At 34.7% G+C, this 20,755-nt stretch overlaps 1 protein-coding gene across 1 annotated transcript; it reads left to right on the top strand.

The window, feature by feature from the left end:
* The first annotated feature begins 2,856 nt into the window (after positions 1 to 2,856).
* Positions 2,857 to 20,298, top strand: LOC124640833. Its single transcript, XM_047178768.1, has 6 exons — positions 2,857 to 3,003; positions 10,487 to 10,568; positions 13,575 to 13,661; positions 16,984 to 17,232; positions 17,571 to 17,712; positions 19,237 to 20,298. The coding sequence occupies exons 2-6, from the start codon at positions 10,494 to 10,496 to the stop codon at positions 19,443 to 19,445; spliced, it is 762 nt and encodes a 253-aa protein (XP_047034724.1). The 5' UTR covers positions 2,857 to 3,003; positions 10,487 to 10,493; the 3' UTR covers positions 19,446 to 20,298.
* Positions 20,299 to 20,755: the final 457 nt, after the last annotated feature.

The following is a 20,755-nucleotide window of genomic DNA, read 5'->3' on the forward strand; positions in this document are numbered from 1 at the left end:
TTACTGTCGTCCTGTTTACGTGTGACACAAAATATGGTATATAAACGTCCTCCGCAATAGCGAAATTTTCCCGGTGTGCGGTAGTGACGCACAGTATACAACACTTATGTTTCTTTTGATTTGCTGGCTCCACCAAGAAATGGCAAATTGCGAGCGTACATTTTGAAAATCTTGGCAAAACTGCAGGTTTCAAGTACGAACACATGAAGTGGACTCGCACAGATACGTACATTTTGCCTATTCGTGAACTAATGCAAACATTTCGGTGGAGTCCCGGCTTAGGCCACCACATTAGGCGTGCGCGATCCTCGGGCGTGTGAGTAGCGCGGGCGCCGCGCGTGCGTCGCGAGCGCGTTGCGTGACCGTCGTGTTTTGCTGCCCTGCGGCATTTGCAGCGCGCTCGCGGCTTGCACGCGCCGCTCTCCTTGACGTTTAACTGCTAAGGCGTTTAGCGGGCGGCAGGGATAGCGGGCGAAGGGGTAAGAACGCAACTCGAGCGCCGCGTGCTCGCCGCGAGCGCGTCGCTTGCACTCTTCACACAGGCCGCAGGGCAGCAAAACGCGACGTTCACGCAGCGCGCTCGCGACGCCCGCGCTACTCACACGCCCGAGGATCACGCACGCCTAATGTGGGGTCAGCCTTATCATAGTGAGTAAGTGCACAGAAAATCCCCGTCATACAAGTGTTTCTCCCCAGTAGTGAAACTATCCTACCCTATGCGCCTGCTGATGATGATGACTCATTTTATCATCCATCCAGCTATTCCCCAACTATGTTGGTGTTGGCTTCCAGTCACCGAATCTGTTTGAGTACCAATATTTTGCTTGGAGCGACTACCTATCTACCTATCTTCAATCCAGTCAACTACACAAGATGATATCCATGGTAAGACTGACAGACTTTCTGGCTTCTGATTAGTCGCAGCAGCTGCAGAAAATGTACAAATGATGGCTTTGTCAGACTCAAAGCATATAGACATAGATTATAGCTGTTTCCTGTGAAAATTACTTACGCACCATACGTAATAATTTTCCAAATTGGCTGACTAGATCCAGAGATATTCACAACGTCACAAACTTTACTTCTTTTGTTTAGATAAATGGTCACATCCACAACACAACCTTGATCAATGAATCTATGCGACTGCTAAGTGCTAATCCTAATTATACTGTCACGTGAAAGAATGCACCTACGGGATAAGTAGTATTTTGACTATTCTATATTGCCCACGCAGACGAAGTTGCGGGCAACAGCTAGTTATTTTCATAAACGCATGGTCTTGCGTCAGCAAAGAGCAATTTTTGCAAAAGGTTAGGATTTTCTTCTAATATTAAATGTGTATACTTAGGTACTTTGGGTATAACTATGTATATGTTTAAGTACATTTTGTGATCTTATCATACACCTCGTAATCGTTACCCTTCACTTTATTGGTCATCCTCTATTTAACACAAAAATTCAATTATCGAACATGAATCTAACCTCTTTACAAAATCGAAACAAAAATAAGCAAGCAAGACCGCAGCAAAAGCTATAGGAATAATTACTACAATGATAGGTCGTCGTTAGGTGAATGCAATTTGTAGTGACACGAAACAAACTGGGTCACTGGACGTCTGTCGATGAAAACCCTCGAGCACCGATAAATATCGATAAAGCGTGTCCCATCACTACATATTATTTTGATTGCCTTTAATTCTGAGTTCAGCATATTATTTTCATTTTCATGATTGTCATTACTTAGTCGTGTTTTCTGATAAATGAAAACTATCTGCTAAACATTGTTTAGCATCGATTGATAATCAAAATTAAATTAAATAAGACATGGGTAGACGGGTAAAAATTTAGTTTTATTTATTGACATCAATATCTTTACACGGTCGTAAAAACCCACATGTCAAACAGTTCTGAAATGCGATCACCTATTTTTTAACCGACTGCCCAAAAAAATGACATTTGTAAATGCCTACAATAATAAGCGTAATAAGTAGAATGACTTAGTAATATTTTCATATTATATCTAGTCAAAATGAATATCATATTATAAACAGTGCCTAGTCATTTTTCATTTATTTTATAAACAATGCTAATCTGAAGAAGAAAATCACAACTGAGTGCCTAGTGCGAGTTTTGCAAGTTAATTTTTTCGATGCGAATATTATCATACCATTGGATCACGTGGCACTAATCTTAGAATTGTTTATTTAATAAAGACTGTCATCGGTACTCGGTCGTATTACACTTGAGCTCACTTTTGCGAGTGTAATCATTATTAACCGGCAAAATGAAAGAAGAAGTAATATCTAAATCATGTGACGTAGCATACGACTCTTTATTTCAATAGACTTATAATTACGTATCGAATTGCGAATGCTGTCAAAACTCGGAATCAGCACTCTGATAAAGAAACTGGTCAAGGTGAACAATAAAACCAGTCTCATGAATAGGTAAAATAATCTACTCAATCTTATCAGTAGGTACTTAATTTATGAACACATTTCAATTTGTCCAAGAAAATGAGTCACCGGATTCAATCAAAAATTACTATTACTAAAGATGCATGCACCCGCCATCACTGTTGGCTTTAGAATAGGACAGTACTACACCAATATTTGGTCAAATGTTTGTCACCAATTGACATTTGATGAATGAATTTTTTCTTTGACATCATTTGATAACTTGTACTGTGTACTGTAAAAATAAAAGTATTCGTTCGTTGAAACAAATGCTCTTCAGTTTCCTTGTTCGCCTGAGAGTCTGGGTTGATATACGCCTGGGGCTTTCCAAGAAGGAGCGCACACATGCGTGCCCAATGTTCGCGCACTCACACATACACAGTTTCGCGATCGTCGGCGCCCGCGCACGATGAACGGCAATACTGCGCAGTGTTCACTCAGAGTTCAACCGCTAATGTTCTCGTAAACAGTTTATTTTGATATTTTTACGCGTTTTAATTGATTTTTGTTACTGTTTTATTGGATTTTATAACATTCCTAACACCGTGTAAGTGTTTTTTTGTTGTGTTTTATTAGTATTTTGGTAGAAAAGGATGTGTTTTGCAAAGATGAAATTTCAGTCAGTTGCCATTAGTTTTTAATGGTTATTTTCTGTGGTATCACGTGTATAGTGTCCAATGTCGTTGCAGTGAATGTTTTTTTATGTCCTTCAGTGTAATAGGATAGCTGTAAACTGATGTTTTTCTTAAAGTTGGTTGAGGTGTTGAGTGGTTCTACCATTTGTTTTGGTAGCCGGCATTCGAATAAGGAAATGTCAAATTATGGACCCTGCCGACTAATGGTTTTAAAGTAGTGTTATCGACTTAATACAGTTATTTTGTTTAATTACTTTGCAATACGTAAATAATCTTTTTGTAACGATTCATTAACATGTTTACAAATCAACGATTGCTAGTTATTCGACAATATTGTTAGAGTATATTAATAAGTAGGCATGGAAAACTTGATTTAACAAGCGATTTCATAAAATTATGAAATCCACCCGCAATTTAAAGAAATTTACGCGATGTAAATATAAATAAAATAAGGTTTTTATCGTATCAATAACTTCCGCTGAACGAAGGATATCTCAATTGCATTGATAATACGTTTGTCTGTAGGTAGGTATACTGGGAAGCAAATAATATAGATGTATGTGATTATTATGACTGATTATGATTGTTATGACCTAGTGAATTAAATCAAACTTTTTCTGAACTTAAAACTGGTATATCTACTTAAAAGTTATAAAGTATAAATATACATTTGTTTACTAATTAGTCACTGTTAACCACATTAATAATCTTTCATTGGTTTTTACTTGTTGGTTACTTACTTGACTGTTAGGTAAGTATATGTAACAATGTTACCGAACAACGAAATACCCATATAGGCACTAAGCACAGCTACCTAATCAGTTACTTCTTCGTAAAAACCCTGTGGATTTTACGTGGTATCAATGAGAAATAATATTCCTGTAGGTATGCTTACCAACTTACAAAAAGTGCAAAGCAACTCGAATTAATTGTTAGGGTCAATACACGGTCAAATTATTCCTGTTAAATATTAATTAGATACATAGGTAACTATTAGGGAAGGTTCATATCAGACGGAACATACGTCGCATATTTTCGGTCGCGTAACGCCAAAACAGACAAATATACGATAAAACATTCAATCATTCACACCTAACCGATGATGCGTTAGTACGTCAATCATACATTTACGATACGCTCGACGCATTTTCCGTCAGATATGAACCGACCCTTACTACTCGATAACAGGTATACTTAAAATCTATAGAGTTTTAGATATAACGCTGAAGATTTTGTTAAGTTAAATCGGGTTAAACCCACCAAAAGAAAAATCTTTCAGTACCTACCTATACTATGCAATCTATTTAATATTACGTTTTATTTACCATAGTTGCAGAAAAGCAAAACATTGCCTAATTTCAATGATGCATTTGAAAACAAACAACTTGTTTTTGGCTTTCATTGCATTTTATAGATTAGGTAGTTACGACAGCAAATTAATTTCACGTTTTCAATACAATTATATCCGCAAATAGACAAACAAACGTAGGTAACTCATCAAATAAATAAGTCATATTCAATACTATTATTAAGATTCTTTTGTATTCTTGTCAATCGATTTCTCTAAATACACTTTAAAGCTTCTTCGATTACGGAAGCAGTTAAGGTTTTTACAAAATAAAATCAATATCTTGAAGTTCGATATACCTACAAACAAATCCTTTTGTCGTTTTTATTACTTTGAAAACTGATACATTTGTCTTGAATATTTTCTACAAAAATAAATATATTTCTTCGAAACTTTCCTTTACTAAGTTAATATTTTATCCGTCTTTTTTGAACGAAATTGAAATCAAAGTCCCAAAAGTTAAATTTATTCAATTTCTGTCTTTTATATAAAGCCTTGAGCAATATTACGACAAATCAAATTGTTTAAGCAGTAACAGTAAAAGGTAGTTTGCGAAAAAAGGAATCATTATATGGACTATATACTGTACACACTTAAATTGTTTACATATGTAGCTCCAGCTCCATCTAACTTTCACATCTGAACCTGTTCAAACCGGTACAAATAACAAAAACATCTTATAACCATTATTATTAACAAATAGTACCTACTCATAGCGAAGTTGACTGGGTAACTAGAACTTTATAAGAACCCTAGCTTTTGCCCGCAACTTCGTTCGCGTGGAATAGTGACTACCAGCAGATTTTTGATTTGACCAATAGATGGCGCTATATGTCCGGAATATTTTTTTTTTTTTGTAATAAAAACTAGCCTATGTTCTTTCTCAAGTTTCAAACTATGTCTGTACCAAATTTCACACAAATGGGTTCAGTAGTTTAGGCGTGAAGAAAAGACAGACAGACAGACAGACAGACAGACAGACAGACAGAGTTACTTTCACATTTATAATATTAGTTAGGATATAGTATATACATGAGTGTAGTATCTATGAATAGTTAAGTTTTAACACCTACGTATAGAACTAACTTCTAGTTTTGCCTATAAAGGGCTTGCAACACTGCTTCCTACATATTTATTTATTCCTAGCTGCTTACCGTGGTATCACTCGCGACCCGTGGTAACACTTCCCGTCACGGGATAAAAAAGAATACCCTTTGTAGGTACATAGTGCAGCTTCATAAAAGTGAATGAATTTTCGAATAAGTTCTGTAGTTTTTTTTATTATTTACCACAAACACACACACACATAGAAAAATACTAATCTTTCCTGTTTACAATATTAGTGTAGAAAATACTACTCTGTTTTATCCTACTGAAGTTTCATAATAGGAAAAGAGGACTATATAGTCACTCGATTTCTCATGACTGTACCTATTAGTCACAGTTCGCTAACCATACAGGGAAACACTCCCTCTAAAGGTTGAATGGTTAATAGTTCAAATGTCAATGTATGACGACCTTAGCTGATCTATACCTAAGCTAAAATAAAGCGTTTTTTTTTTAATCGAACAATGACATTAAATGTGAAAAAATCCTACCTACTTATTAGCTAAAATTTATCGTTTTTTTATAATCATTAGCGTTCCCGCTCACTGCGACTGCAGTTGTTCTTTTTTTTTTTTAAGAATAGCTTGAATCCAATTAAAGTTTTTCAAATACCTGATACCAATTTGCTCACGTCCATTCATCTTCATACTGATTTATAAGCCCAAACAAACTATCGGCCGACTAAAAGTCTGCAGTTTGCAAATACTCTTAATCGCTAGATAAAATTGAAAGTCTTCATACCTATTGTAATAATATTTACTCTGTTTAAATACCACGTGACCGTATCGTCTAAAAATGTTTATTTACATTACAAAACAAGTTTATCGTTAAGGAAACTGATATCTGTTTACATTTTATCAGATAACATGGTATCATCATTTTTTGTATCAATCATTCTTAAAACGATTTAAATCAATCTTTTCCTTATGTCATAATTTTATGTAATAATAACTAATCAATAAAACAGAATTACGAGTAAACTTGTCAATGAGGAAAAAGTTAGATTAACCGCTAGTAGTTAAGGCGCTGAATGTCCAAATTGGCTTGTCTAAAACATTTTTTTTGCCAAATCTATACAGTTTTTGACGGCGCACTGTGGGATGGATTTCGGGTTTCATAGACATCCGATTAGTAACCTCGAAAGTGATGACTTTTACGCCTGAATATCTTTCGGAAGACCACATACATACTTTAAAATTGTATCATTATAGTATAGACTCGTAAACGGCTCTTTGAGAAATTTTTATTCAAAAATTTGTATGAAGCTGAACGAATAAAAGGACATATCTCCGGTCTCGCACAATTGGCCCTAATTATTTTTCAGGGAGTCAATCTATGAATTATTTGAAATTTTTTGATATATTGCATTATACGGCCAGAGGTGCGAAACATTTTTTTTTAAATTATTAAACTTTTTTTTTTGGAAGTATCAAAAGTTTTAGTTTAGGCCAGCTTGGCGTCTATATCTAGCGCAATAAAAATAGGAATATGAATGGGGCTATGACAATATATGATAAATATATATTTAAGTGACAATTATTTAACTTGATTTACCATACATACATAACATAACCATTTGTAAACTATTCCTCAATCAAGAAATATTCGATTATTTAAAATAATAAACACGATATATAAAAATAACATAATCAAAGATAAGTCATAATTAATTTGGAAACAATATTATGAAACAATCTTAAAAAACATAAATAAATAAAATAAAAAAATCTTAAATCTTAAAAACAATAAAAAGACAAGTAGGTATTCATGAAACTAAAATTAATGTCATAATAACAATCACACTCCAAATCATCACGATCATTCAGAGTCCGAATCAGAGTCACAGTCCATTTCAAAGTCAGAGTCTAAATGCGAAATGTCTGTGAATTCAAACTCAGATTGTTGAAGCTTAAGTAAATCAAGGGTTTCTCTAAAGAAAGTTTTATTTTTCTTCGCGTCAAAAGTGGGTCTTATTGATGAAATAAGTGGATCCGAAGAAAGAAGAAGAAAGTTTAAAATGTCATCATTGGAACTCACTCTACTTTTCTTACGGGAGTTGTGTTCCCTGAATCTTCGGAAATCCTTGTTGCAGGTTTCCGAAGCCTCTTCAGAGAGGTTGTGTGGTACGATCGCATTACAAGTAATGATGTCAGCTCCATGAAGCATCAATTTGTGCACGGTTGCAGTCATGTAGTACCAATTATACATGGATACGTACCTTTTAGCAGTTTTGTATGCGTAATCTTTGAATTTTACGGTATCCACATCCTCACCGGAAGTTATCGCTTGCAAAATAACAGCAAACCTGTGAATCAGTTTCGCATCGAGTCCTGTTATATCGGCAGTTTTCACTGAATCTGTAAAGAATTTTCTCGCTATATTACCGTCAATGGTCGTACCATGGCCATGCTTCACTACATCAATCAGTAAGCCGAGTTCATTTTGAAAAACGATCTTGAACTATCTTCTTTTTCGCATCTCTTACATTTTGTTCTTCTTTTTCCTCTTACAGACGATTTTTTGATATGAAGTCTGTATGATATATTTAAAAGGCATCCCATCACATTTATACGTGCATGCAGCGTAGATAGTCCAAACTTCAACATTTCCGGTGATGTCACTCTTTTTTCTACAAGTTCCAAGTTGTTCATCTCGGTCGGTTTCGCTAAACAAATGTAGCATGCAGCATTGGACTTAGCCTCTGAAAGATAAGTGCAAATCTTGACATCAACCATTGTCATCATAAGGTCATGGGTTACTTTGTTAGTTTCATATTCGGTTGGTCGAAGATCTGAAATTTGCTTTTCCATTTCCGTTACTTCGGCCTTCATCACAGCCTCACTTTCTTTTACAAATTGAAACTGCATTGGACGACAAAAAGCTGGTGAACAAGGTTTTTGGTTTTCCCAAACTGTTATGTCTTCACACATTATTTTTAAAGGCACTAAGGATGTCATAAAAATGCTGGAATCATCGTCTGCAGAATCCAACTTTTGCTTATATCTACTTTGGCTCGATGCATCGTCACAACCCCATTTCGATACCAGAATCATTAGGTAAAAAGCTAATTAAAAAACTAGCCTAAAAGCCATATTGTGAAATTTGTGTCATAGTCATATACACATATTACATTAATATACTCATACATGTCATACATACTGATATACAAATAAATTTTAAATACAAAAATACTTATCGAATAATTTAAAGAAAAGTTCAATAAATGTCACTTAAATATATATTTATCATATATTGTCATGGCCCTATTCATATTCCTATTTTTATTGCGCTAGATATAGACGCCAAGCTGGCCTAAACTAAAACTTTTGATACTTACAAAAAAAAAGTTTAATAATTTAAAAAAAAATGTTTCGCACCTCTGGCCGTATAATGCAATATATCAAAAAATTTCAAATAATTCATAGATTGACTCCCTGAAAAATAATTAGGGCCAATTGTGCGAGACCGGAGATATGTCCTTTTATTCGTTCAGCTTCATACAAATTTTTGAATAAAAATTTCTCAAAGAGCCGTTTATGAGTCTATACTATAATTATACAATTTTAAAGTATGTATGTGGTCTTCCGAAAGATATTCAGGCGTAAAAGTCATCACTTTCGAGGTGACTAATCTGATGTCTATGAAACCCGAAATCCATCCCACAGTGCGGCGAAAAAAAGTATATGTGTATCTTGAACATCTTTCTGAGAACCCTGTTAATTTCAAAACACGTCTCGAAAAGTTTTCTCGATGCAAAAAAAATTAAACTTCTTAAAATGATCTTTCAACAAAAATATCTCAAAAATCTCTTTCAAAAATTTGTGACATTAACGAGCCCATATGTAAATACAGAACTTGGTTAATTTTTATTTTTCACTACTCAACTCATTTTAAATCTATTAATTTATATGTATGTTATGAACGTTATGAACGTCGCGTCATCAGGCTTCTCTTTCGTACCTACGTATTTTGTTTTGGGTGTTGTCAGCCTCTTAAAAGGGCATTCTGGTGTGAAGGCCGAGAGAAACCAAACAAGTTGGCGGCCGTGTGTCATTGTAGGTACTGACGCGTTGAGGAAAACGTTTAAGAAATATTTCGTGTTTATTGTAGCCTACTTTTCTTGATAATAAAACTTGTTTTACTGGTTATTTCAACGGTTTGAAATAATATGTTCTTACGTAATAAATAGAAGGAAAACTTATAGAAAATAACCTTTTACAGCTATCTAATCTCTTTATCAGTTTGTATTTAAATGATGATGATGATGTCCTCCTAGCCGATTATCGGCTACGGCGGCTGTTCTCATGTAAGGAGATTAGCCAACTACGCAGGACATATTATAGTGCACGAGCATTTGCGCAGACACAGGTGCACTCACTATTCCTTAACTCTCATAGCCCGATGGGACGGTAATCCGACACGACCGGAGAGAGATCAGGCGCAGGACCGACATTTACGTGCTCTCCGATGCACGGGTGTATCAATCACCAGCTTCCAGGCTCCGGGCTGCTTTGTGAAAGTCTTCTAAAACCCACAAAGCGATTTCGGCCCGACTCGGGAATCGAACCCGAGACCTCGTGCTTAGCAGCCGCACTTGCGACAGCTAGACCAACGAGGCAGTTTAATACAATGATTTAAATACAATGTACTTAAAACATTATTGGAGTATTCATTACATATTAACAGGTACACAAACACGTGACAACCATTACAGAGCAGACTCGAAAGTGTGTAAACCATCTGATAGTTATTCAAATTAAATTTTGATATGTATTGTTTTGACATAACAATACATAATTTTTTATCAAAACAACCAACTATCATAAAAAATGCTAATGCAATTGAGACACGTGAATTAGACAATACTTTATTCATTTATTAAACAAAGCAGGTTTTGTTTAACGAATATAATGAAATTAAATACTGTTTTATATTTCTAGGGCCGCCATGACAGCTAAACAGAACCGCTGCTGTGGTATCAACCTCCGACCACTATGTTTCATGATCGGGTACATGCACTTGGTAAGAACATTTTATTATGCTTTATAACCCACATAAATAAGCAATTTCACTCAAAGAATAAGCAGTTTTATCTACATATTTCACGCTTATAATATGCAATTAATGACGCTTAGTTTTTATTGACTGATTAGGCTGGTTTGAGGAGGTCTGAAAAGCAGTCGCTCCTTGTAAAACATTGGTGTTCAGCTGCATCTGAACAATACTGGAAGCTGACCTAACTTAGTTTGGCAAAAAGGCTTCGCAGGCAGATTATTAACAGACATAATCAAGTTATTACACAATTAATTAATCTAGTTAATACAAGAGACTAGTTAGTCTCTAAACCTACTGACAATTAAGCCGTCTTTGGAGCAATCCGACATTTGGAATTGAAGCCCTATTGACCCGTCCGATCAAGTGTGTAATCATAGCGATTAGACGATCCGATTGGACTAAATTTGTCAATAATTATATGGAGAACCAAACGTTCCGAGCCAACGCTTTAAGCCGATTCTATCTACATATAGTTAGACTAAAACGCTTTTTGACAGAGCCTACCAATTTAATTTAAATTGTTAGGTTTGAAAATAGTTCATGCGATTTGTAACCAATTCAATAGCTCATCAGTTACAAGTAAATTAGTTGCCACTGTCATATCTGTGACAAATAAATGACAATACTGGAAAATTTTTCCCTTGCAGTTAACTTTTGTTTTTGGAAAAAAAAATACAATAGCAATACCCTTGAGCAAAAACATTCACGCCAAACAAAAACATCTGTTACTTTTGCCAACCGGCAAACCATAGTTTATTGCTTACATCATTCCGGACTTCTGGCAATAATATATAGCATTTCCTGGGGCCCGATTCTGCTAAGTTAATAATGTCAAAATTGAATCACAATAGCAGTTTTAAACTAAGCGGGCATTCTGCTACTAATATAAGACCAATCGTATTCCAATGACATTCGGTTTGCGATTGGTCTGCCATTTGGTATATACAGTAGTTTGCTTTACAATCATATTGCAATCGTAAATTATTTGCGGACAATACGATTCATTACTGAATCACAGAAACGGATAAAATTTAAAAGAAAAAATAGCGGAATGCCACATACGCTTCAATCGTAATTGAGTCGTGATTGCATCTCAGTCGGATGTGAATCATAAGTAAAATTAGTAGAATTGCGTCCCTGTTTGATATTCTTTTTGAGAAGCATCGAGAATTCAACGTGTTAATCCTTCTTGGAAATACAGTTATTGTGATGGTTAAAAGGCCGGATGTGGTTAGTGCATTGTCGGGTCTATTAAGTCTCTGGTTACACCTGACACAGCCGACTGGTAAACAAACACCTATTTCTTGCAATCATGCATTAAAATTGCGTTTCATTTGGAGTAATTACTTACTTATTTTTTATTTATATTACCATGTTTCCTATGAATATTTGCTTGTTCTGTTTCGTGTTTTTATGCGTTACAACCGCGAATAAATGTTTGACTTTGACTTTGAATTTTGTAAAAAAAAAATGCAATAGGTATCAGTTTGTAAAATCAAAATTACAGTTCTTGCCGTCGCTTAACTTTTTTTGTTTCAGATGATTTCTGAAATGCTTGCAATGTTAATGAGGAGCATTATTTACGAAAAAGCAGAGAACAGGTTCAGGTCTCAAGCAAAAATAATTAAATTCCTGATATTGAAGACCAGAAGCTTAGCTTCGAGAAGTAGATAGTTCGTTAAATAGGATTGGAATTTGAACTTTGCTCTCATAACTCTCAAGCAATACAGAAGTTATTGTTTATTTGTAGAATATATAAACTTCCAGAATCTGCATGTTTAGGCTAACTATTAATACTAACATGATAGTATATACTTTGCTCTGTAAATATTTATTTTGGACTATAAATGCTACTCGAACAAATTTTCCTTATCAACTAGAATTTTTTAGACACAAAGTAAACTATTGCTTAATAGGTGCTAATAGTAATAATCAACTCGTTAACTACAAGCACAAACATTGTAGGTATATGTGTCAGTTTGTCAAACACGCAAAAAAGTAAAGAATTTCGTTGGCATTTGGCACACGACTAGTTTTTCCTCATACTATGCTTATAAAACCAGTTATGTAGTCTCAATTCTGGTCTCTTAATTTATGCATTATTTAATGGACTAATATATGTATCAAACTTTAGTATACATATGCCCGACTTTTTCCCCATTGGTCGCAGCGGTCGCAAACGCAAGTATTTTGCTCAGGATTTGATTCCTGGGTGGGGTGAAAACTTGATACAACAACCCGGAGTCTGAAAGATGGTGGTGTTACACCTCTTTGCCTAGTATGGCACTTAAAGTCAACGTCCCCGAATGTTACTCTATAGCATTCGTTGTTAAATATCAGAGGCCATCAGGCGCATCTGATACAAATCTGACAATAGGACTAATTCAATGATTAAATCTGCAGCCCACTCGATAAGAACAATACCAGAAATTTCATGATCTCAACCCACAAATTCGCCCAAAACTTACTATCAATAAGACAAACGGACATCTTAACGTATCGGAAACGGCCAGTAAATCAACATAAAACCACTGACCCACAATTCTAAGATCATTTATGACCGAACAAACATATACACAGCCTTGTTTCTGTAACTGAACAATAATATCTATCGTTTATAACACGGAGAAAGGAAAGATGAACGGAGATACCATAAGGCAGGTGGGTCAGGCGCCTTCTTGTAGGTCGAATACGTACGGAGGGCTTGACCAAAACGATCATAAAAAGTGAATTAGCGAGGCGTTCGGTTTCCTTCTCACATCCGTCGATGATATTTAGTTTCACCAAAAATGGGCAGGTTCCAAAGAAGGCGTACCTATGTGGGCGTGGTCAGTAACTCTCGGTGCCACACACGCATTTTGAAAATTATCCGTTATACTCCGCTCGTCATTTTGTTCTCCATGTTTCAAGTTACACAATACAACTTCATGTGTTCCTTCGGTACCATGTAAATAATGTTTATTTTGATTTCAGATCTCAAGTGTGGTGGACGTCGTGTGTCATCTGTTGACAGTCGCCATTGTCACAAAGGGGTTCCAATGCGATGTGAACAACGAGAGTGTGAGTATTATGACTATTGCTCTGTGAAACTTATTGTGTTAACACAATGGAGTGCTTTTAAAAGTTGAGCTGTTGGTGAATTCACACGATATCTGAGAATTATTCAGGAGGATCCACATGAATCGATTTATCATAAATACGGAGGATCAGGCTGTCATTTAACATCTTGGGCAGTCGTTACGGGTAGTCAGAAGCCAGTAAGTCTGACACCAGTCTAACCAAGGGGGATTGGGTTTCCCGTGAAAATGGGTTGAGGAGGTCAGATAGGCAGTCGCTTCTTGTAAAGCACTGGTAATCAGCTGAATCCGGTTAGACTGGAAGCCGATCCTAACATAGTTGGGAAAAAGGCTCGGAGGATGATGATGATGACGGAGGATCACTGACTTTTAAACTTACAGTCCTACTAGTACCTTATATTGTTGAGTACCTTATATTGTTGAGTACCTTATATTGTTGACCTTAAGGCGACGAATTGGTCAACAATAATTCCATAACCGGCACGCGCATCTAAGGCGCCAAAAGGGGTCGGAGCGTCTGAGCGGGGCGAGGATAACAATACGCGCGCTAGCTTATAACTAAAAATCGTAAGCGACAAAATGGTTTTGTAATTTTATTATTTAGAAATGATAATTTGATAAAAATTCCTTCTACAATTTTAAAGGGTATGTAGTAGTTAAGAGGCTTAAATCGGTCCCGTTTGCCCATAATATGTGAATCTCTTTTTAAAAAGAGGTATGTTTGATATATTTTTCTCTGTTATAAAAGTTACCTAATCATGTTTCTACGTCTAACAAAATAAGGTTTATATCATGAACTTTCAGGTAACCAAGTTGTATTTTGATCCGTTTTGTATTTACTGAGAAAAATTGAGATCCTTGGCGCCAAAAATTCCAATTCGTCCTCTTAATAAGCCTTTACGTTCATAGTCGTAGTTTAACAATGTAAACGTTATTTTGTTTGAAATAAACTTATTTATTTATTTATTAGGTTAAGCAGCAACAGTCTTACCAAAGAGCATCTATAAGGTTGCCCAGATAACTGGAATTTTGGAAGGATTTTAGTAATTATGTTTTAATTTATTGAAGTACTGGAGTAACCTTGCTTTTAGGTAATCTAGGGTTAGGCTTTAGGGTTCTCTCTAGATATTTTCAAGAAAGTTTCCTTAATGATAATTATTTAACAAAATATTTCCGTCTGTTAATCCTTGTTATGATAATTTTAAACCTTTAAGTATAATAAAATAACCATCAAACAGGATGTTATCATTGTACCCAAGTAGCTTAAGTACTGAAACAGACATATCTATAGATAGAGGGACAATACCGACGGTATCTCATTAATAAGACAGATAATTTGTCATTGAGAAGTATAACGAAAGATAAGTATAAAGATTATCGTATATCTAGTCACAAAAATCGTAACAATTTGATAAGAAATGAAGAAAATGATTATAACAGTACAGAGTGCTGATTCCGAGTTTTGACAGCATTCGCAACTCGATACGTAATTATAAGTCTATTGAAATAAAGAGTCGTATGCTACGTCACATGATTTAGGTATTACTGCTTCTTTTGTTTTGCCGGTTAATAATGATTACACTCGCAAAAGTGAGCTCAAGTGTAATACGACCAAGTACTGATGACAGTCTTTATTAAATAAACAATTCTATGATAAGTGCTACGTGATTCAATGGTATGATAATCTTCGCATCGAAAAAATTTACTTGCAAAACTCGCACTAGGCACTCTGTTCTTTTATATAAAACCAAGAATCGTCGTAACCAAAAATATGTACTTATTCGTAGCCTAAACCCATACAATATACAATTATATATATTTTTTTTGAATGAGAATTTTATTCAATAGTTTTACAAATGATCTTATGATAGGGAAATATTAAAACTAAGTATCAAAATATTCATCCGCATCGCTGTCAACTGGGATCGTGCCCAAAAGGCTGGCTGCATTGCCACGCTGGATGGCAATGCATATCCTTTGACCGAAGTATAGGCCAGCCCTTTGGTCACGAGTGGACTCCACTAATCGCTTACTGATTTCTCGAAAGAGTCTGTGGGTACTTGGCACATACAATTATATTGGTTTTCATATAGGTAGTAGGTACCTACTTTCGCTCATCTATCATCTACATGCTTACTAATTAGTTCAATCTAAATACGTTTTTTTTTTCGAAATCAATCACATAGGTAAAGAATTAGCTACTTGCTATTGTATAACAAAATGATTAATTACCCAATTTTAATAATCTTTTCGTAAATCCACTAAATACTGATAATAATAAGCTTGCTGTGAATCACAAATCCGATAATGGTTAAGAATCATTGCAAAATGAAGATCAAACAATAGAAATAAGATTGGCAGGTAAAATGGACGAACTAAAAGAAAAAATAACAATTCTAAAAGAATTCAAGGTCATTCAGTGTAATGATAAGCAGGTTGGCTGACACGAAACTATGGCTATTGTTCAGATTATCAGCAGAAAAAAAAACATTTGTAATGAACACAATTGTCTTAGACGACAGATGCTGACAAAAGGCCGAAGCAAAATACCTAGTATTGAACCAATTGGTCAAGGAGAAGTCTTAATATATGCTGTTTTTAATTATGGTCTTGTCAAATGAGCACGCAAAGAGATTTTCGGAAATTTAAGCAACTGTGCAAAATGACCAAAGACATTCGAAGTTAAAAACAATCCCACTTCCCACGAATAAAAACAGCTATCACCATGTTTCCTTTATTATTACCATATTAGACTTGAAATACGAAGAAGCGATTGCATCGGTTCATACAACTGCAAACCGCAACGGATGTCTACCTACCCACGATATTATATGCTACCTAATAACACCTGCCACAACATGAAACTGAGATTGTAAATGAAGATAATTCCAAAGCCAAAGCAAAGAAAATTATAATTACACCAGAAATTGTCACACGCAATTAAATGTCACAAGTAACATAGTCGTATGTAATGGTAGATAATGATCGTCTCATAGTAGGATGATTTGTTTGCAATGATACCTACTGTGAATATGAAGACTAGAAAAATTACGATGTGCTCAAATATTCCTCAAGATGGAAATATAGAAACTATTCGATTTATGAATTAAATATACAAAAGAACTGTTTCAGAAACAGCACCAGACAGATAAAGATGGTTAATGCAAATTATCGAATAACCTTGAAAATTAGCTCTTTACCCATCTCGGATACTTTGTGTGTTTGTAATACAAAGTCCATTAGCCTTAAAAATACCAAAAATCTATAGAAGAACATTTCTTCTAACAAGTTCTCTTTCTTTGCAGCTCCAAGCAATCTCCATACCATGGCTAGAACCAATCCTAATAGTTCTAAACTTGGGTACCCACGGCTTCTACCCATACCCTCGAGTCTTCCGCAACCAGTACCACATCTACGTGGAACACATGTCCGTGCCCACTGAACCGACCTGCTACCCTGGGATGCTCCACATCTACCTCATTGACTTGCTGAACTTCCTCATCAACTTGATCTGGCTCAGGATTGTCATCTCTTATGTTGGTGCTGTACATAAGGTACGATTTTGGTATTCTACTGTATTTTGAAACTAGACATTACTTTTGCAATTGTTTACAGATTCTAATTTTGTGTATACTTGGTCCTAAAAAAAATTGATCTTACGTCCACATATCCTTATTACTTTTTCGTTGGTTTTACTGTCTTAGAAACTACTGGACTTATTATTGAAAAATGTTCAGTATTAGATAGCACATTTATAGAGGGAACATTAATACCGACTGGACTCGAGTGCAATAAAATAGGATAACAATAAGCGATTCCATTTGGAAGATCACCTAAAAATCTTCGCATCCAAAAACCAAAAATAATACTAAAAGATTCCTTCCCAAAACAGAAAGAACCGGAGCCTATGCGCATGTTCCTGAGCCTCTCAGTGGTGAAGCTGGTGATGCAAGCCATGTACTTCGGCTACCAGCCCTTCTTCTACGACTTCTATGCCATCGAAACGGTCTGGTTCTTGAAGCTCACTGATATACGTAAGTAGAACCTTGGTATTTTTGTTTCTTGAAACAGGACTGATTTCTTGGGCCTCGACGTAAACACATTTGCTTTTGGCCAATCAATCTCTCTAATGAAAATTGAACCTGAAATTTCATTGTCAAAAAGGACGTTTGTGCTGTCGGTAAACTTCGGCCTAAGGGGAAATCCCAAAATAAACTAGGTTTTCACTGGAGACTTAATTTTATCCGACTGATAGATACGAAATGATACCTACTGATATACTTAGATAATGAAAGACTGCATTCAAAAATATGAAGTAATAATGTATTGCAAGTGTAAAAGACCAAAAGTACTGTAATCTCTAAAGCGGATATAGCTAATAAAAACACGAGGCCTGATAAAATAAGGAAAGTACCTAGTTATTTTTAGACATTTGCATTTATTTATCAAAATATCATCAGCCGATAAGATCAGGCCATGATAATATTTAAGGAAATACTTGACATGTGGTTACAAGAATAACGCAAAGTGACTAAAGAAAAGATCCGTGAAATATGACATCATGCAGTTCCAGAAATTCATACCACGAATGCAATTTCTAAATAAAGAGATATATATTTTATTACTTTAATGGTTTTTATTAAAATCATTGCATAAAGTATGAATCACGAAGATTTTGAAATTTACTTTAGTGTTTTGGATAACATTGACACAATTACTGTTTGTACTGACGTATTATTTAAAACAATGATTGACGCATTGGTTGCAAAATTCTAAATATTTAGAAATAGGGCTATATAATTAAAGATACTATAGGTATTACCATGGACTAATCATATTTTGGTACAATTAATGCTATAAAATAGTTTTAGATGATATAGAAAATACTTCAGAATCCTAAAATTTGGACAGTGCTAAAACCACCATAGCTAAAATTACCTTGTAGGTAAATGCACAATGCATACGTTATACAAAATGTCATTGATAACAGTGTTTTACGAGAATTCGAGAATGCAAATTGAATGGAATTTATAACAAAACAAACTTATCAATTCAACACACTATACCCTTTCATGTCCTTTGTTTGATAATGAATATGTTTTAATTATACATATTTTATGTAACATTGGCTTGTCATGGCTGATTTAAATTACACTCGTATTTATAAACCTACATTTATTAATCACGATTGGCAACTTAATGTTTTATGGGTTACTAATCACGAATTCATTTGTTTCTAATCCAACATTGGTCTTATTTTGATGTTTGATTTCGTCAAACTACTCGTTATACAAAGGTAACTAATATACAGTCCCTTAAGTTCTACCAAAATATACTCTTGTACACTCATTTAGGAATTCTCTTTATGCACTCCTTTATGTACCTACTTCTTGATTCATCATCATCCTCCGAGCCTTTTTCCCAATCATGTTGTTGTCTACTTCTTGATTCATAGGTGAATTTTTGCCACATCGGATGAATGTGCCCACATCCCTTTTTAGGGGACTTTATCTACACTTGAAAATATTCAATGAACTAACCATGATATTCCTTTACAGTGATCGCCATCATCTTCCTGGTGATAGTCCAGAAATACACCAAAGCCCTGAGGCTAGAGAAAGCGGCTAGCCAAAACGTTGAAAAGCCACCATCTTACATCGAATGCCTGATCAATGGTTCTATGCCACCCAACTATGAAGTTAAAGATGAAGTAGTGGTCGTTGATGAAGAGAAGAAACAGCCAATAGGAGACGTTGAAAAGTCCTGATTGGTTGAATAGAATATGTTAGCTTTAGTCTAAGATAGAGGATAATCGAATCCTGGCTGTTTGTCTATTTAAATTACTATAGAAAATGGTTAAGATAAAAACAATAGGTATGTGTTGAAGAGTCTAAAAACTAAAAGAAAACATATCGCGGAGTGTATCGTTCTGATTTATGTAATAAATCTTCGTCTTCAAAAACTTACAATTACATAAAGTTCCAATATTTTATAGCTCAAGAATGACTGTTGTTATAGTTTTGGATGTAATGTTAAATTTATCATTTATAGTACTTTTTTCAATGTTGTCAAGTCGAAAATGACATAGAAAAATCTATCGTCGAAATTAGCAAAGTTTTTGAAAGTTTGCTCTTGCTCTAAACCAAGACTTATTATTATATTCTTAGTGATATTTTCTTTTGTATTGTGTTAAGCATTAATATCACTTTCGTAGTAAAAACTTCTAATGGCTTCTAGTATAATTTGCCTAATCATTGCAATCTAATTGCTATTGAAATTGGCACCATCCTATAAAAAATCTGGAACAAACTGGTTCTGATCTGGAGTAACCAAGTTAAACCAGTTTAAGTTAATTGAATCTGGTACGTTCCGATTTTATGAAATCTCGCCTTTTGTATTAATTCTATGTTTCATAAGATTTGTATTCCTTTACTTTAAGTCTGTTTAAGTATTAATTTTTAGATAAATAATGATACATATTTATAAATTAATTATATTATTGTTCTGATCTTTTCTAGATCTCCATGATATTCCGTTATTCAGAATATAATTTATGATTGAGTATCGAATGAGAAATTATGTTTTGTAATGCGAATTTAATAAATTTCATAATTTAAGTAGCCTACTGTTTTATTTTTACCTATTTTTAAACCTATATATTAACCAGATCGTTTAATTTACTAGTCAAAACAACAATTTAAGTTACCACTAAAACGGGCCAGCATTTTGGCAAATAGGGAATCCTTGCTTATTCTATTAGCAGAGTCGTTACTGAACATTATTACCTGTTGGGAGCATTACAAGTTGCATGCTCGTTCATACTGCAGTAAATGAGATGCGCTTATTTGAGAAAATTTTTATATTTTTGTGGATTTATTGTAATGGATTTATAAATAAGGTTGATTTAGAAGATGCAGATTTATTATCCAAGTATCTAGAGAAACAGGCTTTGGCATTTTAACTAATTTTAAGTATTCTATGGGACTTACGAAATCACCCGTAAGCAAAGTGAGTCTTTTCTTTTCGTAGGAACCGAAAATAAACCTCGGAGTAATCGGTGTACATACATAGAAAAAA

The sequence above is a fragment of the Helicoverpa zea genome, chromosome 21 (genome assembly GCF_022581195.2).
Source record: "Helicoverpa zea isolate HzStark_Cry1AcR chromosome 21, ilHelZeax1.1, whole genome shotgun sequence".
Taxonomy (NCBI): Eukaryota; Metazoa; Arthropoda; class Insecta; order Lepidoptera; family Noctuidae; genus Helicoverpa; species Helicoverpa zea.